The sequence below is a fragment of the Sceloporus occidentalis genome, unplaced genomic scaffold, assembly GCF_023333645.1.
Source record: "Sceloporus occidentalis isolate IW3139 unplaced genomic scaffold, rSceOcc1.0.p SCAF_22, whole genome shotgun sequence".
In the NCBI taxonomy this organism is placed as follows: domain Eukaryota; kingdom Metazoa; phylum Chordata; class Lepidosauria; order Squamata; family Phrynosomatidae; genus Sceloporus; species Sceloporus occidentalis.
In genome coordinates, this window is record NW_028317002.1 from 13115886 (window position 1) to 13140295 (window position 24410).

The 24410-nt window shown below is 39.3% G+C and overlaps 1 protein-coding gene across 1 annotated transcript in view; it reads left to right on the plus strand.

Moving 5' to 3' along the window:
- LOC149301081 (adhesion G protein-coupled receptor B2-like) overlaps window positions 1-24410 on the plus strand; it is a 71930-nt gene that overhangs the window by 12315 nt on the left and 35205 nt on the right. The window contains exons 2-7 of the mRNA XM_089484607.1: window positions 8023-8109; window positions 10689-10853; window positions 16825-16980; window positions 18203-18367; window positions 19446-19547; window positions 19719-19825. Coding sequence (XP_089340733.1) covers window positions 8023-8109; window positions 10689-10853; window positions 16825-16980; window positions 18203-18367; window positions 19446-19547; window positions 19719-19825 — 782 coding nt within the window. The remainder of the gene's footprint in view (window positions 1-8022; window positions 8110-10688; window positions 10854-16824; window positions 16981-18202; window positions 18368-19445; window positions 19548-19718; window positions 19826-24410) is intronic.

The window sequence follows — 24410 nt, forward strand, 5'->3', positions numbered from 1 at the left end:
GTCAATGTCAATATTAGTCACTTTCAAAGTTTCCTCTAGGGAATCAGGGTAAGGCAGACAGGTTTTAGGTTTTATAGAGCCCTAAATCAACTGATTTAGTGCCCCCCCATTACATCCAAGACAAGTGAAAGATTTAGTTGTATGCAAACTACAGAATATAATACATTTATATATGCATAATATACATTTTAAAGTGGTAGAAGTGGTTCTTAGAAGCTATCAAAAAATCTGCACGTTCACTTTCCCTGCAGCTGCCTCCAAACATCAGTCAAGCAGCACATCCGTTTATCTGTGCATGTGTCTGTGAGTGCGCTTGTACATTATTTGTTGATTTATAGACTCAGGATTAACCCTAGTTGTGTACCATCATGCCAATGTCACCCTAATCTGATAATTTCTCTGAAGGACACAGGGAGAATGAGGAAATACCATTTTCTAGGATTGAACTAATATTAAATAATTTACTTAGCTTTCCCTTTAACATATTATTATGGAAATAAAGTATTATGATGAATCGTATGTCTCACTTACATAGTGGTGCTCTTTCTATTCTTTGATGGGTCCTATGGTAGCTGCTTACATATTTGCGCTACCTATAATGGCACATTTATCTCATGGTTAAGCATCACTCCGTGGTGATTTTAAACTGGGTAACACCAAGCTGGCAACCAAGCTCAGTTTAACAACAACCTGGCAAAGTTTAAAGAAGACCAATGTCCTTCCTTAAACCTGGCTGGCCTTGTGTAATGTGTGCTCTTCAGTATCCTTTAACCTATGACATCAGTGAATGAAAGGTGCACATACAGCTGTAGGTGATATACTGGATCACGTGACTTGCTAGCATTTGATTTAGAAAATCAGCATTGATGATGCTGACATCGATTCTGTTGTTCACCCGCCTGTGCTCTGATGCATTGCTGCATTAACTTGGCCTGCACAGAGGAAGAGTTGTTTAGTGAAGTCATAGTCTATCAAATTGTGGCAAGACCAGTAGAACAGGTCCCCTGTGTGTTTCTGTGTGTATTACCTTGTCAGGGGAAATTCTTATTATGGACATTCAGCTCTAGTCTGTACACAGCTTTCCAGCCGTAGGACAACATGAAGAATATTTACAGTGAAGGACCGACGATGGCCTCTAAAACAGCTGCTCTTTTATTTTGAGTGATAACGTCTGCAGGAATCAGTTAGCTGATAATGTCTGCCCACACGCACTTATACAAGCAGAAAATTCTCTTAGTTTTCATTTGTCTGTGTGATCTTGCATATGCATTTGTATTTAGGGAGCCAGTGCCTGTATATGAATGCATGTTTTTGCATGCATACTTAGGTGGTAGCCTGTGTGTGTGTGTGTTGGAGTGTGAAATCTCATATGTATTAAAATGCAGTGTATGTATATGATTTCAAATTACTGTGCATTGAACTGTGCAGGTGTGTCTCAGTAGTCACGGTATGTGAATCCATTGTGTTTATTATGGTTATTGTAGGTTGGAACGCAGAGTTCATCTTAGCGGAGAGTTTGAATCCTGTGTTGTATTCTGTGTATGTGCTGCTATGCAGTGTGTTTTCAGGGCACAGAATCATTTCTATTCCTTCTGGATCTCTGGGAAGCTGGGATTCTGGTTACCAAAGCAACGGGGGGAAGTAAGTATTGCAAGGGAGGGGGACTACATGAAAACTTGCATCTCATTGAGACTTTGGGAAGATGCCAGGATGTGACAAGACCACCCAAGAGCAATATAATCAAAGTGGTGCAGTCTCTCTCATTGCAGGCAGGTGACTACAACTTTCTCCCCTTTTTTCCATTTTCAGCTTTTCTTTCAACATATCATTTGGAAACCCTCTATGTGGGACTTAGATGATTTAAATAATGCCATTCATTTACACCCGTGCCGACAAGACATACTTACAATGGGGCAAATATGCCTGTAAATCCATTGTAAGTAAGCTGAGAATAAGAAAAGCTTTAAGCACATCCTGTAGCCAGTTCCCACTTTTAGATTGTAAAGTGCCATGTGGTTAATAAGGACATAAGGACAGTCTAGATCTCAATTACAGGCAAGATTCGGTTTATGTACTTGTCATCTCCTATATTGACTAATGCACTGACTATATTGACTAATGACTGTTTCCCTGAAAACTTTCTTGCCCCATTTTAGTCCATCATGTTGGTGCTAGGCTTATTTGGCTTACTCATCATCTCTCCTTTCTGTCAATCTCTTCAGTATATAATTTCAAATCCTGACTCTTATCCAGAGAGCTCTTCATAGTTGTTCCCCTACCAACATTCTTCTTCTCAAGGGCTGCTCCTATGGAATACCCTAACCCATCTTATCAGACTTCCCCTAGTCCTCAGTCCTTCAAAAATAATTTAAGACCAACTTCTTCAGGAGACTCTATGAACCAATTAACGCCCCTTCCTCCCACCAACCGCTGTGTCACCATTTGTATTCCTTCTCCTTCTGTCACTTGTTGGTTTATAGGTATGTCTAATCATAATTTAATTAAACCACTGGAATAGATGTGTGTGGCTGCATGTTTGAGCATGGCCCTTGTCCCCTTTGGTTTTTGTGTGTCTAAAATATGGTCTGTTTTCTGATTATATGCTGTTGCCCAATATATATATATATATATATATATACATTATATATATGTATATATATATATATATATATATGTGTGTATATATATATATATATTGATTATGAACTGCCTGTTCTCGGTTGCATTAGCCTTCATTTGCATGTATTAGTATCATCCCCTAGAAAAACTCATGAACTCATGAATGGAATGTCCTTGAGTCTCCTGCTCATTGTAATAATAATTACATGTACTGAGACAAACGTCTTCCAGGAGATTTATACATACTCCTAGACTCATGTATTCATTTCAACCAGCAACTTATTGAATAAAATGAGAAAATTATTACATAAATGGCATTCATTTATTAAACATAGTAAGTCATCTTTCATTACAACACTGATAAACTTTGGCGGATATTTTTTTTCCAAAATAACTATTATTTAATCTTAATCTAATGTATTTTAAAATAATCAGAAGATTAGATTGTTATGAGTTAACAATCTATGAGGAGGTTGAGCGTAAGTGGGAGATCTGGAAATTCCAGAGAAGTGTTAAAAGTTCAAAAGAGTCACAATTTGTGGAAAGAGCAAATCGGGTGGCTTGGAGAGCATTTGCAATTGCATGGTGTGTGATATCACTGCCAGATTAACAACATCAAATCTAGCAACAGCAACATAACATTTGGCATTGTACCTAAACTGATGTATTTCAAGACTGCGGAACACATCCAACTCTTTTGTTCTATTTTTTTACTGGTCTATACGGATACATCATTTGCTGGAGTTTAAAAAATTCATCCCTTGCCGGAGTCTAAAAAAAATCAAGTTGACCATTAAATGTTTAGCTTCTAACTTCTATATAAAATGCGTCCACCCACTCTGACTATAACAATAGGTGAAGTTCGAATACAGAAGGTGTATTTCGTGAGACAAAAAGTTTTTTATTTGCAGCTGCGTTTGAGATTTCTGCGTATATACCACTGACAGTTAATATCTCGGTGTTTGCAAGGCCAGCCTGTGCCAGACACAGCGGGTTAGATTAATGGCTTGAATTAGCCTAAAGCTTGGCTGCTGACCAAGACAAGACACGCACATATTTTTTAACACATTTATGCGATTGGATTCCATTTTTACATAAATATAAGACATTCTGAAATTAGGAATTTGTGAAGGGAATTATTGGTTGGGGTTATATCATTATCTTACACTATTAATTCTGTATTATTTTTTTATGAATAATAGCTGGCATTGCACAACTGCGGTAATTTTTTGCATACCCCCCACCATAAGTGTGGAACTGAGCGTTTATTATATACATAGATCATTTATTTGTTTATTTATTTGTTCATTCATTTCTTTCAATTTACTGGCATCGTACACACATACAAAAATGGCTCTTTTTTCCCCCAAATTCTGTTAAATCATACATACCATGTGTCCATTTGGGATATTTAATATACAAACTTACAACTGTGTTACTTTCATCCAAAATCTTGTGGGTTTTTTTTTTTTTTTTTTACACTACCACATCTGTAGGATTGTTACTTGCAGTCATGTGGACAATCTGGGTGAAATTTGGAGAGCTGTCATGATGTCTGATTATGCGTGTTTGTATACATACTGGTTATTTTTTCTTGCCTAGTTCATGACATAGTATGAAGATGTATTCCTTTTCTGCAACTGAACAAAGAATTCACCAGCATATCAGCCCACCAAGTTTGCCCAAAAAGTCTTTTATTAAAGATGGCCGATACGTTTGCCATGCACGGTTAAACTTTCTTTACTGTGTTAACCTGTACCATTTTGTCTAGGCAACTGTTCCACTTTTATGTCACCCTCTCAGTAAAGTAAAACATACATTACATGTAAGTGTCTGACCCTCTAGCTTTAGACTTCGACCTCTTTGACATTTCACCTCCTGTACTTTGTTAAAGCTCTTTATGTCTTGGGACCCTCATCTAATCAGCTCCTGTCAATTGCATACATTGTTTATTGTGTGTTTGATTTATATGTGTATTTTAATTTTTTTATACATTTGTCAGTGGTTTTAGCTTATTCAAACTAGACTAGACAAACATTTCACATACAGGGCATGTGCGGCACAATGCAGAACACAAACATCTTCACCGTTTATATATAGGCATATCATATGTACAATCAACATATTTCACATCATAAACATGCATTTATTTGTAAGTACTCTACAAGCACCAACAATCATTTACACATTAGTGTGGAAGACCCTGCTGCTGCAATTCAAAAAGCTGTTGCAATGTAATGGTCCCAGTAAAGCCTTTTATGAGCTTAAATTGTTTTATATAGCGCTCCCAGAAACAGATTTAGCCAGTGTTCTTTATGTTTATGTGCCAAGAGCCCTCCACAGTATAGGAGCACAGTAGACAAAAAAAAATTCACATATGCCAATATGGACATATCTAACACTAAGACGCATACAAAAATAAAGTAATGACACTTTTTGGTTTCTTAAACATAGTTATATGGGCTCCTGCATACACTTGCTATTTGAGACATAACCTTTGAGCACAGCATTTGGTTGAATTAACCTGAGCATTGCACCTACAGACAGACTGTTTCTTGATTAGATTCATTTAAGAACAAAACTTACATCCCATACAAGCTGCAACAAAGTTCAGAAAACAAATATAAGCAGCTTAATGGGCAACAAATTCCATTCCCTGCCCATTGGGTTCAGCTGAAAATTCAGGGACCTTTTAAATTTGTGAACGAAATTTGTTGCCCGGTGCCCACATTCACTCGCAGTCACTCTCTTACACTCTCTCACACGCTCTCTAAATGTTTCCCTAACTTCTCTGCTGTCCACTTCTGCTTCTGGCGACTTCTGGGAACATGTGGTGACATCCTCTCCAAGAACCGCCTATTGGGGGAGAGGACATCACCAAACTAAGGGTAATATGGCGACACACCAGGTGACGAGATGAAACCATACCTAGGAACTTCCCAAGCTAACTTCTAGTAAAACCCAATCAACTGACGCTAAATGTAAGGTCTGCTGGAAAACTTCCCACATAGAATATTCCCTGTAATATTTGTCACCCCTAAATGTTGAAACTAAAAATGTAATAACAGACCCTTCATGACGCATGGTTAATCAGTTGAAACATATCAATTTGTCTCACCTCAAATATAAGGTTTGAAGAATATCCATAATACCTAAATTCTCCTAAGTATTCTTTTATTGGTAAGAATGTGATATAGTATATAATTAGTGGTACGAGCATATTTCTTTGCATAGTATATGCAACTTGTGATTAACACTGATTGTTGATTCTGGTTTCTTAGCAAAGATAGTCGTACAGTGGAGAATTCTCTAAAATGATCACCAAATATATTCTCGTATTACAGTTGCTTCATAGTACTCAAATGTCCTCCTTGTGCCATTGATATTCAAATGTGTTTAGAAATATTGCACATTCTGTTGGCTTGCATAAGATGTTTATAACAAGATTTTATTTTACAGTTAATTTAAACTCTTGAGAAGCCATGTAATGTGATGTGAGTAATACAATAGAAAACCAGACACGTAAATTTAGCTTAAGTTCTCATTACCTTATATTATATTTCATTTAATATTTCTCCGTGTTTCAACTTTTTAGCCCTATTGAATTATACTGGGCCGGATTAAAGTAAAACATTTCCTAAATACTGTAATAATAGAAGGGCAGGCATTTTCTGCAGTGCTATACAATAAATGTTACAGAAATTATAAAGACAGAAGGCCTTTTTTTTGTCATATTATAATCGAACTTGATACATAAAATGTTAAATAGAGTGAGGTTCTAAAGGCCAGACTGAACCCTTGCCACAACAATCGAAATGTTCTTTCATTGCATGTAGAATAACATGCTTTAACATTTCAGAGGTAAATGCAGTCTGGGCTCTCCTGGGGTCTGGACAGTTGGCTGTAGCCCTGGGAGGGTGAGCATTATTAGACTGTCCCGCGGTTTGGCCAAGTCTGGGCCTATTCTGGTCTGGTAGGGCTCTCAGGAATTGATAACTCTTCCCTTTAATAAGCACAGGGTAAGCGTGATCACATGATTATCACAAATCTCTACAAGTTGCTGCAACATCAGTGGGCATGTTGTGGCAACCATCTTTTGACTTGAATGTACCCCATAGACTTGTATGATGTCTGTAGACTTGAATGGGGTAAGCAAGGCAACACTGGGGCCAGTGGCCATTTTACAATACAAAGATGTATTACCTTCATTGTATGGCAGCTTTATTCCCCTAACACAATTTCTTTAATCTTAAAAGGGAGTGAATGGAAAAAGGGGGGGGGAGGGGCACAATATGGGGTCTTTGCCTCTCCAATATTTTGTTAATGTAATGCAATGTTTACTTAGTCAATAGACCCCATTGAGTCCATTCATTTAAAAAAGATAAGCACTGGGAGGTGTGGGTTTCTGGTGATGTCCAAAGGTCATGGCCCCTTCCAGTTCAGTCCTCCCACTGAGCCACACATTAAGAGGGTAATTAAAACAAATAGGGATTCTTCCTCACGGTTTCGTACAAACTAGTAATGAACAAGGGCAGCAGCTCTTTAATGTCCACTTCAATTTTCATAACTATATAAATATTCCCAACACACATTGGAATGCATACCTGGTGAAAATGTGACCTGCAGATCCTTTATGTCCTGACATTTGTTGAGAGCTAGGACGGACACACACGTATTCACATAAGCATTGCACATTCTACATGCAGACCAGAAACACAAGTATTCTTCACTCTATATCCATCTATGACAAGGAGCATCCAGTGAGTAGGAACTCTATGGATAAGGAATGAGTTGGTTGAAAAAAACATTTATACTTAACCTCTCACATGCTGAGAGACAGCATTATTCACTTGCAGAACTTTAGCTGTGTGTTAAATTGTCCTCTCCTCTGTGCTCTTAGCGGTGGAACTTGTGTGAATTGAGATGCTCTCTAAGCCAGCCATGAACACCCTCTCACTGGGGAGTCTCTGCAACTCACAAATATTCTGCAATGTGGTTTGATTTTCAGCCTCCCATCGGGAAGCCCATCATGAATATTTGATTGTGTGAGCAGAATACCCAGAAGGTAAAATAGCTCTGGTTTGCAGCTTGTTTAAGCGTGTGCTTACAGCTTGTTGGAGACCTGGATTTATACAGTAAATATATATTTAGGCTGTTGTGTACACCTGTCTCATTTTTGACAGCTTTAAGGAACTTAGTTAGGCCCATTGTCTTGGGAATTTAAAAAAAAAAGCTGTCGTACAATCTCTATAGCATTCGATTGAATACAGTTTTACCTCTTTGTTGCAGAATTACTTTTTACAAATTAACTAAAAATGGTTAATTAAAATAAAACATCTCAGATCTGTCTGCCCCTTGATCGGTCGTATTTACTCTTTTTTTTTTTTCTGTGTTGATTTAAAGGTGAGGATGACCTGGAAGAGAACCAGAAGGTCAAAACCCAACGACCAAGGTCTGCAGATGAACCCGCTGTGTACATGGCACAGACAGGTTAGTATCTTGTATGGTTACAACACATTTGTTGCTGGATAAAGGGTACACAATTTTGTCTTATTCAACCCTAGGGTAAAGCTTGTAATTTTCGGCAGGTGATGAGTTTTGATATTGTGTTGAGAGGTAACAGCTATTTAAATAGACATCATGGGAAAAAAGAGAGAATTCAGATATATAACTAGAGTTAGATTAATAATTAATTAGATGGGGTCCCACTCTCTTCCGTCAAGCAAGAAAAAATCTATAACCGCATATAACTAATTCCAATGTGTATGAACAATATTAAAGCTTAATTGCACGTATCAGTGGCAGGTTTTTAGTTTCTAAACGTACATTTATGTATTGGAGGCAGCCCTTGTAACTGAATTGCCCTGGGCTGCTTCTGCTCCTGCTCCTGTCTTTCTTCCAATGGCTGCACACAAATCTATTTTTATTATATTATTTCCACTTTTATTTTAGAGCTGTACATTTTCCATTGTTCGGCAAAGATTTCTATTAGCTCGACAACACACATTATAATGGACACGAAGTGCGATACAACAATTTCACAGTTTAGAGTGTTCCCGGGTTTTGTTTTAAGGCTGGCAATACAGGGTAAACGGGAAGAAATAACTTCGGCATGCTTAACGTCCATCCGTCTCTAGTGAACTGGAGACTGGCTACCAGATTCGCAGCCAAGTCCGTTTTTTTTTTCTTGAGAAGGCACACAGTAATGGGCCGACTCTGGTAAATTAAAGAATCTCGAAACAACATCCACAGTTTGCCATAAGGATGTACGCGATCAAATATTTAAAAGGCGAAGCACATAAGGCATTAAGACATTTAAATATTTGGAAGGAACACTGTATGATTTGTTCCAGGACCCTGCTATTTATATATTGGATTATTATTCTGTGTTGCTATTCCCTGGTGGTTGGATACATCCATTACATTTTTTTTGGATCTGCATAATTAGCAGCTGTCCTGCTTTGTAATATACTTAAAGGAACAGCGTGATCGACAAAATGATCCTAGAGTGCTGCCCTGTGGAGAACACTGGCAGAATTACAGATAAACAGAAGCAGTAATAATGATTGTAATCCATTTTCTTTAGATTGTTAGCTCCTTGGAGTCAGGATCTGTTGCACCATCGCCCATGTTTTTTTTTACATTAACCTACTTCTTATTTTAGCGCTATTGAACTACGCTGAAGGAACATATTGGCACATTATTCTTTAATGAGTGTAATAAAAATAATGGTAAGATTAATTGAAAAATCTTTGCAAAAAGAATTCTTCAGCATCAGTGCTGCCGACTGGCAGTGGTTGGAGGATGAAAGTGCGCTGATTAATTATTCTAAAAGTGACACTTTGGGCAACTTGTTCTGCTTTCTCATTTTGCTCGCTAAAAAATGAGCTGCCAGTTCCTATACCCCAGAGGTGGCTACATGTCTCCTTTGACAATACTTTGATTTGTTTGCTGCTTTGTTTTCAGCTTCATTGATATTCCCCAGATTACAGGAGTGGGGAACTACCTTTCTACCCTCTCGTCTTGGGGATAAGGGCATGAATGAGATATTGGGAGGAGGTATAAAATAAATTGAACGTTCTCCCCATCCAAACACCCTGACCACCCCACTGCTTCATGCATAATACGGTATACCGTTTGCAGATTTTATGTGTTTTTTTAATTTTTTTTTCCTGGACGGTTACTCGAAAGAGTCGGAGGAGGGAAAACAATCTATTTATTCTATGGTTCAGACTTATTTATTCAGCATTTTCCTGGTTGTGATTCCAGCGAGAAGTTGGTTCCGGCCCCTCTGATTTATGAGTCCACTTCCCGCATTCGGCTGGAGATTGATGAAGTCCAAGGCTGCTTATGACAGGAAGCATCTGAGTGGGAAAGGAGAGCCTGCTTATATGAATATTTATGCGGTTGCTAATAATGCCCTTATGTCAGAGCATTGTGTGAGTGTGTTTGTTTGTGTGTGGCTGCATGCATTTCTATTCTGGAAGAATGAATGTATTCCACCCACAGAAAGTAGGGAGTTATGCTTTTGCTTTCAGCCTTTGGCAATCTCTTGGTTTGTTTTTTTTTACATGATCTTTTTCGGTCTCTCATCTGAGTTTTGCTGTGATTGGTCTCAGTCTATTTGGGCGAGGGAATGAGTCAGAGTCTTGGCTTAAACATATTCTTTAGCATTTCTAGGGGATGCTAATCAGTAAACAAAGGGGGGGGGGGGAGACAGGTTGCTATGTGACTAACTATGATAGACAGTTATATATGAGATATTTAGCCGCAATAAAGAAAAACAATATAACCAAACAATTGTCTCTCAGCCTTATCTTCCCCCACCCAAAAAACCCAGTTGACTCAAATTGGTTTAGCGGTGCAAAACAAGACAAATAGTTTGGAGTAGGAAATACAGACAGGTGTAACTTATTTTGCAATTCTTGCAAATAATATATATATATATATATATATATATATATATATGTTTTAGTTGTTATACCTAATGACCATGTATGCATATGTCTAATAGGTTGTTATTGCCTCTGATATTTTGTAACTCTTTTCTGTTATTTTGCTGTTAATAGGAGATCCAGCAGCAGAAGGCTGGTCGCAATGGGGTGTTTGCTCCATGACATGTGGACAGGGGGTCCAAGTTCGCACCCGCTCCTGTGTATCATCGCCCTATGGGACACTGTGTAGCGGCCCACTGAGGGAAACAAGGACCTGCAATAACACCATAAGCTGCCCAGGTAATCAGAATCCCTAATTTCCTTTTACCGGTTCATAAACAGGGATTCCAATGAAGGTAAATTCACGTGAAAGAACACGGAATTCAAAAGGCAGTGCCGGCTCGGTAATATTCTTTTTTTTTTTTTGCTTCTCTTTTTAAATTTCATGCCCTGTGGCAGTGATCAGGGAAGATTTATGCCCACTCCACATATTTCAATTTTGATGGTGACTGTATGGCTGATATTTATGAGGGCTGTTTTATTGAAATTATAAGCAAATGTTTTTCCAGGATAAAATATGGTGTAAAAAAACATAATTATGGTGCTTCCGAAGAGGCTGTAGGAAGTGCCAGGTCAGAAGGAGCAACAGAGATCTAATCTTGCATGCCATGGGTTTTGGAAATTAGTTAAAATTCAGACAACAAGCATCCTCACAATAGCCTCAATTTATCTTATGTTCTAAATTTGGTCCTCACATAAACACAGGTGATCAGCGTTTCAACCATGTGCGTATGTGAGGAGGAACTGAAGACATGTCCTGTAGGGCTTTGATTCAGGTTGTGTGCTCTCCCCACACAAGTATAAACACTAGAGCCCTCCATAGACTCCCACTGTGATCTGAGGTTAAAGAGCTTATATCATGAAGCTTGGTCAACACCACATTTTCATATCTTTCATGCAAAGTCAAGTTAACCTATGTCTATTTCTTTGTTTGGTCAACATCATATTTTCACATCCCTAATGCAAAGTCAAGCAAATATGTCTGTTTTTGTCTCTATTTACATAAAAGGTAGTGTTGTCTTGCTATCTCCCCAAACAACACAAGCGATTTTAATAATATATGTATATATAAAAGTGTGTTTATGTAGTGTATATATGAATTTTGCTTTGCAGTGGTAGCTTTGACAGTTTTATTGATGTATAATTAGTGAATAAATGGAGAATAATTATGGCCATTACAATAGATACATAACTCTATGCTTCGGGGAATCCTTTATTCGCTTCATACAAACACCACACATTTTTCTCACCCGTTCAGGCAGTTCGCCTTGATGCAAATGTTCTATCACAATGTAACAATTTAACACCCAAGCTGCCAGTTTGATGTATTATGCTTGTGAGATACCGTCTGACATAAACATCCTTTCTTCAATTAAGGATGTGATTATGTGGCAGTAATGTGCAGTCAAGTAATGCTCTGTGCAAAACATTTCCATCTTTACTACGAGCTTAGAAGTTCTCTCACAATACCCAGCCAGTAGATGCGCTACTTTCATAGCAAGTACATGTATGCCACTCACATTAAAATTTCCCAGCATTGACTTAAACCAGCATTGTAACATTTTGTAAATGTTTACTATGCGTTTTCATACGTCCCAACATTTCAAAATGTGAAAGAGGGACACTTTTTTTGATCACTCTTGCGGAACTCATCAATACAATTGCACTTAAAACACGCTACATTTTTGTCAGCACAGTCATGCATATTAAAAATAAAGAACACATCGAATTCCCATGAGGCTCAGCCAGACATACTACTTCCATGATGCTGGGTGAGCATCATGGGAAGTGCAGTTAACAGTAGGTGTTAGCTGTGAATTACAATTCCCATGATGCTCAGCCAGCCAGGTGTCCACATGACTAGGCATCGTGGGAGTTTAAATTCACAACTAACACCTGTCATATCATCTGCTGTAAACTACAGTTCCATAGCTGAGCACCATGGTTAGTGCAGTCAACAGTAAAGCTGCAGATGCTAGCTGTGAACTACAATTCCTATAACTCTCAGCCAGCCAGGTGTCCACCATTATGCTGACTGAGTGTCATTGGAAGAGTAGTCAACAACAGGAGAGATTTTTTTAAAAAATTATTATTAAAAAAGGCTAATGTTAGCCTCCCTCCCAGGACCCTTACACACACTGCCTTTACACACACGTGCCCATAAACACACATACACTGCCCTTATACACCTGTCCATACACACACATACGCTGCCCTTACACACCTGTCCATACACACACATACGCTGCCCTTACACACCTGTCCATACACACACATACGGTGCCCTTACACACACCTGCTCATAAATACACATAAACACATACACTGCCCTTACACACGCCTCTCCATACACACTGCCTTTACACACCTGCCCGTAAACACCCATATACACATACACTGTCCTTACACACCTGTCCATACACACACACACACATACGCTGCCCTTACACACACATATACACATACACTGCCCTTACACACGCCTCTCCATACTCACTGCCTTTACACACACCCGCCCATAAACAAACATATACACGTACAGTGCCCTTACACACACACATATACACATACACTGCCCTTACACACACCTGCTCATAAACACACATATACACATACACTTTCCTTACACACACATATAAACATATACTGCCCTTACGCAGAACTGCCTTTACACACACATATACACGTGCATTGTGCTTACACACACATATACACATACGCTGTCCTTACACACAGCTTACAAATACCTATACTGCTCTTACACACACCTGTCCATACACACACACACACACAAGCTTACAAACACATACATTCATATATACTGCCATTACACCCCATCTCTTACTCTTCCACCATCCTTCATCCTCCATTCTGTGGTGGGAGCACGAGGCCTGTCACTTCAGACCTCGCTTTACTGCACCCTCATCACTACGCGCAGGCTATTGCTGCAGAGCGCAGGGATGATGTCATATCCCCGCACTCGGCATTATTTGCCGGCGCGTAGTGATGAGGGAACAGTAAAGCGAGGTGTGAAGTGACAGACCTCGCGCTCCCTATTGTTGGGCCGACTAGAGGGAGAATTTGATCTCCCAACTAGTTGTGCAGTCTGCAGCTGCTTATCGGGGGGCGCACAGCACCTGAGGTGAGAACGGCTCTCGCCTCACCCTACCTAGCGGGACAAAGGTTGGGATAGGCGGGGCAGAGACACAAAATTGGGACTGTCCCACCCAAATCGGGACTATTGGGGGGCATGCGATTTACAAATTATGAGTGGTTATGTCAGGGGCGTACCTAGAGTATGTGGCACCCAGGGTGGATACTGTATTTGGCATACATTTTTACACATGTTCTCAGACTAACACACTCACGTCAACATACATGCATACGCACATACTCACTAACACACATTTACACTCAACACCCTCATGCTAACATATACTCCCTCTCACACACACATAGACTTTCATACTCACACACACTTATACATACACATTCATGCTCACACATACTTGCACAAACACATCCATTCTCACACACATATACATCCATGAGCACACATAAGCACTTACCGATCCATGAGCACACACTTACACATGCATGTTTACACACTTACACATTTACGCTCACACACAATTTACACATACATGCTTATACACACACATACACACCCAAGCTCACACATACATATTAATGTTCACATATAAACACACATACACATCCATGCTCACACACACTTACACAACAACTATGGTCACACAACAACATTTAACAATATCCATGCTGACACAGTTACCCATACACATCCATGATCACACATGCACATCCATCCAGGTCAGATACGCCCATTGTGAATAAGGCAGAAAAAGTACCACCTAAACGTCATGGAGTTCTCAGAGCTTTTTTGGGAGCGGGTGGCAAAGCTATATTGTTGCCAGCTTGTGCTATTGCTAGACATAAAGACTGTGGGAATGGTTGTTCATGCTGGGGATACTGGAGTCTGATTGGATCTTCACTCCGTTTAGCGTGATCAACAATGGCGCTAGTGATCTTGCATGGAAATGATTTGAAGGTTTCAGTGTATAATGTGTGGGGTGGGTAGAGGAATTTAGGCTGCTGTGGAAGGTGGCATAGCCTAACAGGAGTAGAGTGCAGGGGAGTATGCATTTAACAATACAAAAGCAACAAACAAGTATATATTGTATAGTGCATTTTATGATTAACACACTCTAAGGGAGATTTATTTACTGGAATACATTTACTGATTTATATGTTGGTCTAAACACACAATGCCCCATTCACTGTTGCACACACTCTGATATTTCCTTTTCACTCATCTGTATGCCCCAGTGCCTTGTAACGAGCTCAGTAACTTGGCTCATCTCTCACTATCATAACTAGAATGTCTCCCATGGTATAATGTGGATGTCTTTGATTTATGTGGAAATTCACCCTCAATCCATTTCTCTTTATGGGCTCTCATATGACTTTCCAAACCTGCCCACAATAATGTTTGACCTTAATCTGTATATTGTCTCCTTTAGTACTTAAACACATTTATCTTGTTGGACTTTATGTGCAGCGGAAAACTCTCCAACATGTATCTGGGGCACCATTGCAGTCTAGCAGGATTAACTCCTTCAGTGTCACCCTGAGACTGAAACAATATAATAGGGTATCAGTTAATACATTATTTTCCTATTACACTTCCCAACGGCAACCTTTGATCTTGTTTGATCCCTAATCTAATCTCTATGTTACTGTATACAGATTGAAAGCAGTAAAAAAAGTTAGATACTGAAAACCAGATTATATTTTGAAGGATAAATCTAACTCTGGTTTCATGTTATCTGTGTCCATGGCACTGCAGCTTGGCCATTGCGGGTTTGTTACCTTTTATTGCTTAAATACAATAAACTACTTTGCTAACTTGGATATGTGTTATATGTTCACACTGGTTTACAATTAACTCAGTAGGTAGAAAACAGTTCCCATGATAAAGAAAGGCCAGAAAGACTGAAACAGATTGTGACGTTGTACCTGGGATGGATAATTGTGTTTTATGTCCCATCACACTCTGTGTTTCTTTGCAGTTATTCAGTTTCTATCACAGCTGCCTAATGCCCATTGAATGCTTCATGATCTCCAGACACTGTACTCCATTATTTGTACCAAAGGTCTGTGATCAGCGGAGAAGTATGGGGTAGTGAATTCCTTATGCAGTAGTCATCAGGGTTAAGAGACACCATTCCGGAACCATGACCCCATCCATCACTGGATACTTGCTTGCCCTTTATTAATTCATCACATTCAGTTGAGAGCTTTTATCCTCCTCTTGTCCTTGTCAGAGGATGTCCCTTTTGAGGCTAGAAGATTTGTCACCGTACATTGTTTTTGCAAGTTTCCACTGATAGGATGCAATTGCACAGTAAATATTATTTATCATATTGGTGACTTGGCAGATCCTGTTTTAGAAGGAAAGATGCTCAGCTAGTCTTTATGTCAGAGGCAGGCAGTGTCTACGCAGAAACACCTTTAACAGAGATAATAAAAATAGTAACTGCGCCCCAGTTGGCCACCGCTTCACCCAGAGGGACCACTCAATTGAGGACCTCAAAATGAAAGTCCTAAAGGGGAACATCAAGACAACAAAAGACAGAAAAAATATTTGAACTAAAGACAATTAACCATTTCAACACCAAGGACGCTGGATTAAAAAATGGATATAGGAGTCCTATCACATTACCAGAACGTCATATGACATTTCCTTTATTTTAGTATAGTTTGTGCACTCACCTAATTTAAATGGCATCCCTATGTTTGTTTGTCTAAAGATATATGAGTAAGTTTGCTTTTTTTAACATTGCCATTATCACTCTAACTACCCCCATCCCTCCAAATTCTTGGCCTGATTTACCATGACCTTAAACTACTGTGACCTTCACCTTATCAGTCTTTATCATTCTCCTTAACCCATGTAGTGCTGCCCATGTCTTTCTTATATCTTTTATGGTTAGTATTGATTTTGACAAGGGGAGGTTGATACTATCAAAAGCTTACTTTTAAAATGGAATGTTAGTCCAATAAAAAAGCTATTATTTTATATTGCAATACTCATTTTTTACATCTACACTACTGGACTAACGTGGCTATCCCAAGCTACATGACAGAGGCAAATTAATTTACTCAATTATATCTCTTTCTCTCTGATCAGTGGAGGGGCAGTGGCTGGAATGGGGTTCCTGGGGGAAATGCTCGGTGACGTGTTCTAACGGCACTCAGCAGAGGATGAGAAAATGCAGCCAGGCCTCTGGAGACTGCAAAGGGCAGCAAATGGAGACAAGGGAGTGCACTAATCCCAATTGTCCAGGTAACTGACCAAGGGAGTATTGGTATGTCAGCTAAAGACAGGACAGAGGAAAGCAGATTAATACGCACATTTTCTCACATTTAGAGAGGACACTGTTCTTTTCCCAGTATTACTCTACTAGAATTTTGAGCCAATTATTACCAACACAGAAAGTGATTACTTTGAATTAATTGTTCCAGGAAGTCCATTAAAATGCCATGACCTCTATTCTGTTCTTCATGGTCACTGCACAGCCACGAAGAGTTTCCTAGCTGTATTGTGCATTCTTCTGAGAGACCTTCGTGACACAATGTAGAGTACTAGGATTCCCATTTGCCTTTGTGCATTATGCTATTCATACCCTCGGGAGTAAGAATGGAATTTTGTCTATATTAAATTGCCTACTTGCATTCCTGATCGCAATGACGATAATAAGTTAATTAAATAATATTCAGGTGACTCTGTTTATAACTTTATGGGTGGTGTGAGCTACCATGGGATGAGTAGTTTCTAACCTCCTACCTTAGAACCACCTTGCCCTGCCTCTAACTGTAGACCTTTATGCCTCCATACTTCTAAGCTACTAAGATACTTATTATTATACGACAAAGTGCAGATCTACAAGTGGGGATAGTTAGACAAATATCTTTCCAGACAAGGTACATTTTTTCCATATATAATTTTTTGGGAAATATCTTTCAAGCCTGCTCCATTCTTTTCTTTATTTCTGCCATCCCACTGAATTCTATGTTTTCCTATATATATGTATTCTGCTCATTCATTCCCTATTATACTATTAATTGTGCTTGGTCCTTGTCTGTTCTGTTGGTGCCATTACATTTGTCTGGAGTTTTTTATTATCTTGTCAGAAACGCAAGAAATGACTTGCATTCTTATGAGTTTTACTTCAGCTCGTACCCCTTTTTTGTTGTCAGTGTACTATTTCATGGTTTCCTCTGCTACACGTATCCAATCACCTCTGTACTCTCCATCAACCCTATTTACACATTTGATCTCTGTTTCCGCTGTTCTCATTAACATTCTTTTATTTGTTTCTGTACAATATTTCTATTTATTTTCCTCCTGCTATTCCCACACCTACCTATGCCTTATTTACGCTCTGTCTCACAGCCTCTTTATACTTTTCTCTACTTTTTCACCCCTTATTTTTACTTTAATCCCCCTTTGCCCCCTCATCTTTATACTTTTCTCTGCTCCCCTCCTGCCCACTCACACTCTCTAGCGGATGGAAAATGGGGCCCGTGGAATCATTGGAGCTTGTGCTCCAAGACATGTGACAGTGGCTGGCAGCGTCGCTACCGGATGTGTCAGGGAACAGGCGTTCAAGGATACCCCTGCGAGGGCTCCGGGGACGAGGTCAGGACGTGCAATGAAAAGAAATGTCCAGGTACCCAATCACTGCATCTGCTGTATGTGTTAAGCAGAGATGCTCTTTATAACCAAGTCTCGCAATGTCCACTTTCATGCCCCTCTTAAACAAGCACCAGTCATGTGGCAATATTTTTTAAGATGCAGACAGCACATTCACTTTGCATAATGTGTATCTAGTAAAAGTATGCACACTATGTAATTATGTTTCAGTATCATCTTTCCTTAATATATTCTATGTGATCTCTTTAATGCTCAGGCATGAAATCCCACACCCTAAACCAAACATTATAGAAATCCCAGGTCACAGGCCCAGAACACCCCGTAGATTGTCCTAAAAGGCCCATCGTGTTCACCCTTGTATTTCATCATTCACTCTTAAATACGCCACCGACTCTGGTCTGTGTATCCGGGCAAGATTCCACAACATGTGATTACCATGGAAAATATAATTCTTCTTATGCAGTTAAGTATTCTCGGCAACTTTTTTGCCTACTCCCGTTGAGTTTATACCTGAGCTGTTGTATGTAACATTTAGTATCAGTTATTAAACCCCCTGACAGTTTACAACTACTGTAAGTGCATGTTTCTTGGTCTTGCTACACAGACCCTGCTGTCTTGATGGGAACCCTGTCCTAACGTCACCTTTATCACAGCCTCATCTCTCTGCACCTCGGTCACTTCCCGTCCTATCGGTTTTCACCTCCCAACACCGTTTTTTTTTCACCTCACGTTTCTCTGTTTCTCTCTTATTCTACTTTCATCCTCTCAGTGTGCCTGCTCTGTCTCTGTGAGCTTTGGCTGACAGGCTTTTGAGTTTTATGAGGGAATAGCAATGAGTGTTCTTGTTCCACAGGAAGGTCACAGCTAGCTGTTTATACACATTAAACCTTGTGTTCTGAGGTAAGACGCAGAAGGCCAGGCTGTAACACTTTCAGCAGAACACTAGGTGTATAACATGCCTGGGGGCTGTGAGATATCATGTTCCAGTCTCAGGAGAACTGAGAATTGTGTAGACGCAACCTGTCCAGGTCCTTTGGTTGGATTATTTGGATTACTTGGGTTATTTCATGTTCACGTTCCTGTTTTTTTCACAGCCCTACATGAGATGTGTAAAGATGAGTATGTCTTGTCTATGACCTGGAAGAAAACAGCCGCTGGAGAAATTGTGTACAACAAGTGTCCTCCGAATGCCACAGGTCAGTGTGACTAACCCATGCAATATTCCCAACCACTTGCCTGTTCTTGCTTGCTATAATATCCCTACTGTCTTTCCTTTATTCTATCAATGTCTGATGTCTCTATATGTGTTTTAATTCTCAAATACCACACTTTTGGTTCATATTCTGTTCTATTCTGTTTCCCCGTAGGCTCAGCTAGTCGCCGATGTCTGCTTAGTCCCCAGGGTGTTGCATACTGGAGTGCTCCGAGTTTTGCCCGCTGCATCTCTCATGAGTACAGATATCTTCACCTTGCAGTAATTACAAATTCTCTTCTTTGGTTAACTCTTTTATTTTGCCATCCTTTATTTATAAGATATCAGAATATTCTTCAGCACACAGCCTGTCTTAATTCATATATTTCTTTTTGACACCAAGACACCACTATGCAGAATATTTTACATTGCTTTCTGTGCAGGAGAACCACTACCTATGGTTCATGTAGCATGTTTGGAATATTTATTCCTTTAAGTCACTATTTTATCATATGTATGTGAAAGTGTCTTGCTGTCTCTTTTCATTGTGGATATGTTTTTAATGTGTTATGAAATTTTAATTCTGAATTAGAGATGGCAGATGACTTGATTTTACATCCGTCTGACAAAATGCATGGGGCTTTTCTGTGTAGAAAATGTCCATTAATTAAAATAGGATGTGAGAGCAGGTACCAGAAAAATGATTTCAAGATCACTTTGTGTATACTAAATTATGCAGAAAGCTCAATGTAGACAGCGAATGACTCACACATTTCAGAATTTCTGCACAGGAGAACACCACCAGATAAATTGATTTGCATAGAAGCTAAAACAGAGGGTGGATAGGTTTGTCAGTATACAAGAAAAGGAGATGACAGACATTCCATCCCCAAACCCTTGAATCGACCATACCTATGTTGCCTTTTCTCAATGTAGAACTGATTTTTTTTTGGTAAGGTGTTGGCCTTGCATCTACAGAAAGTGATCCACCCTGGTCAGATGGGATTTGAGGCTGGGTGGGACACAAGGGTTTTAAACCCCCAAGAGTTGTAAATAAGATCCATTTGCCAGAGGCAGCATGTTGTCCTCTTCACAGATGCAAAGAAGGTCTTTTATAGAGTGTATTGGACTTTCACGGGAGCTACCAGCCTAGCTTCTCAGATGAGCTTTGGTGACAAGTTTATTGATTTCATGGAGAAAAATTGTATTTTCATTGTATAAAAATATCAGTGACATCAGAGCCCCTGTTGGAGGCTGTCTGAAACAACCCAAACATCCATGGTTTTGTGAGTGGCAAGATGCATTTAAAAACTTTGGGACAACAAGGATGGTTTAATGTTGGTAGTATCACACTCGAGAGTTTTGCCATCCGACATTTTACAGGAACTAGAAAGTAACAGGGCTTTGTCTAACTTTAATATAAACACAAACAATTAATTTGCCCATCTCCTTGTGGAATTAAGGTCTCTGAAAGCTTCCTTTCATTTTCAATGGCACATGGAGAAGTTAAACTATTAAGGGATTTGGTTGTCCAGCGATATTTACTAATTATACATAGATAATGTTATCCTGTTACTATCAAATCTATGTAAGAATATTCAGACCTGGTAACCTCCCACCATATTTACTGGCAGTGGAAGATAAATGTTATCAACACGACAGAGTGACATATCTGGGGGTATAAGCCATATCAGGGGGCACAGTGGAATATCAGGGGGTATAAGGCATATAGGGTATATAAGGCATTTGTGAGGCAGTGTGGCAAGCTTGGGCTCAAATGTGCATAACGGGGGGGGGCAGGTTGGCTAATAAAAACAAGAAATGCATTTTTATCAAAGTTTTTTTATTCTGCTGTTTGTTTTTAACATCCTGTTTGTTTATTAAATAATTTTAAATAAATGAAAAATCGATTATGAAAATAATCGTTAGCTGCAGCCCTACTATATACCTGTTATGTGAGTTTGTCAACTCTGGGGCAGCTATACCATCCAAACATCGAGAGCTAACAAAATTCAAAACCCTTTGTACATAGCTCTCTATCACAGCTAGGAGCATATGCACCATGGACGAGCTCTTATTGGCATTGTACCTCACTTCTACTTCTTTTGTAGGGAGATCTTTTCCAACTTTCTCTTACAGTGGAAAAATGTTCATACTGACCCAGAAGTGCTCACTTCTACGATTCATCTACAATTAAGGAGAGAGCATACAAAATAGCTTTTGGTGTAGACCTCCACCAAGGTGTGGCTCAACTTTTGGATCATACTTGCACAAATGATGGGAATGTCTGGTTGTTAAACCCTACTGGCATTTTAGTTGCTGGAGTTTATACGTTTTTTTGTTAGGGATTATGCTGAATGAAGGTCCCGGCCTTTGAATGTATTGCCTGACGAAAAATATGACAAATTACTTTTGAAGCTCCCAGTATACACAGATAAAATAAACAGCTCTAAATGGCACCCAATTATTTTACCTTTGGCTAATCCTAGGATATCCTAGTGAACACAGTTGGATCAATAATCAAGAAGTGGCAACTGCCTACACCACTCAAGCAGTGTAAAGTGTCACTCAAAACTCAAACATGAGTTTGAGGGAAGCTACAGAGAGGCTGCCAAGTCTTTAGCTTGCCAGAACGCATGGGCATGCCCCAGCTACAATGTGGGGGAAAAAAAGGTTCTGTGGCCAAAACTTCAAGTGCTATGTACCTGGAATCCCACCATCCCTTGAGTGATTGGGGCATCAGACTGAAGGAACACATCTGCAGAATTTTTTTAAACTAAGAATGGATGTGGCATATTACAGTGAAATATTGCAGGAGAGCCTTTTTTTAGTCCACCAAAAAACCTGAAAATTCTGAGAAAATGTATCTTCAACCCGTCTGCTACCGTGTTGATGTACCGGTGCATCCATAGAAGGTGAAGCAAGATGCGCCTCATATACTGATACATCATGCATGTTTTGCAGATGCAGGGACATCTCCATGCCACTGCACAGGAGATCAGGCCTGTCTGTTGACAGCCTGAAGTCTCCATATCAGCAGAATCCACTATCGGCCGGGATATATCACTGCACCAAATAAGGTTTCTGTTTTCTTTTTAATAAAATTACCCACATAGAAATACGTTAACTAGGTTTTTAATGCACAGTGCATATGAAAAGCCACCAGGCCACATCTTTTCCTTAATTCCTTATTTACTAAATGTTTGAAGACATTAAAGAAAATATAGTAAATAAAATAGTCTACAGGAAAAGTTACTCGGGAATGATTTAGACACAGCGGGACCCTGTTATCCTTTTGAATAAGCACAATAAAATTTCCATTGGATAGAAGCACTCCATCAGTTGATAACAAATATGGAATATTGGGTAATAGGGCATTAAATGGAGAGAACTGATAACAGTAAAGTATTATTGCAGATACCTCATTAATACAAAGTATCGCTTTCCTCTGCTCCCCCCCCCCCTCCAACTTTGAACCATTATCAGCTGCTATGATTTAAGTTTGAAGTGGTTGCCTTTTCACACAAGCTAGTATATTATAATGCACTGTAATATCACTCCACTGTATATCAGATCATTCATTTCCTGTGGGCTGTGCGCTAAAAGGGGAGCAGAGCCTGTCCTTCATATCTAAAAAAACACCCAAAAATTGTATGGCTTCCTAGTACTCCTGAGTTTAGGATGTATGAAGGCTGTACGAATTTACTTGGATATGCCTCTGCTACGTGTTCATGTAGCACATCATGTCTCTGTTGCCAACTAATTCAGGCAGTTGTAGAAATTATATATGTAGAAAGGGAACATTAGAGAATGTGCAGGTGAAAAGGGGACGTTGTTTTTGGTCCATGTCCACGTGTCTATTGCGATTTATTTACTAAAAAGGGGGTTGGCAAATCCCACTGGGTTAACCCCAGAAAGCTTCTGTTAAAAGAATATATTGGATGACCCCATGTAAAGCATATTTAAATCATTGAGAGCTCTTCACCATTGCCGCAGTGACTGCACTTTGCATTATGCAGCATGTCTTGCAGAGAAATATGCAGGGATGACCCGTTATAATCCACAACAAATTCCAGGAGATGACATCCCAACTCCCATTTTACTCCCAGAAAGTTTTACCACCAATAATTTGATGTTAGTGGACATGTAGATTGTGCTTGAGTGCTGCTGGTAAAACAGTTTAGGGGGAGGACATTAGTAGCTCTTTGCCATAAGGAATGTCGAAGAACAAGATAATGAATTGTCTTTGGTCTCATTTATATCTGTATTTCTGTATTTATTAGCTGCAGTTGAGTTTGCCCTTAAATGTTGTACTTGTCTGTGATGATATAGGTTCAAGTGAGCTGTTATAATATCCCCCTTTGTCAAAGCCCACCTGGAAAAAAAATCATAATTTTAGTAAAAAAGATTTTTTATGAGTTTGCATCTCAGAAACCATTTGATGAAACTTAATGAAACAAGGGAGTGGAAATTCTGATCCAAAATGCCAGAAAGCTGCCAGATTTCTTTTTGATTCTGAGTGTATTCCCCTAAATTATAAGCAACTGACAAAAGTAGATTAACATTGAATATACTGTCAGACGTGTGATAGTAATATACCTGCCTTCTTTTACTTCGTTTTACTCCCTTTGTTTCCTGTCCATCACTCTTTTTGTCTGAGTCTCCTTCTTACTTTCTCCCATAATTAACTAGAAAACTCCAACATGCGTCAACTATTGCAGCGCCCGTTTTGCCCAACTTATACCTAAGATGCCATTAAATCTCTGTGGCAAGTCAGCGTGCTAAGCTGGTTAGCAGATCAGGTGCCCCTTTTTTCTTTTGTGAATGAAAAACCTGAAACAGGTCCATGCGCATCTCTAGGCTACTA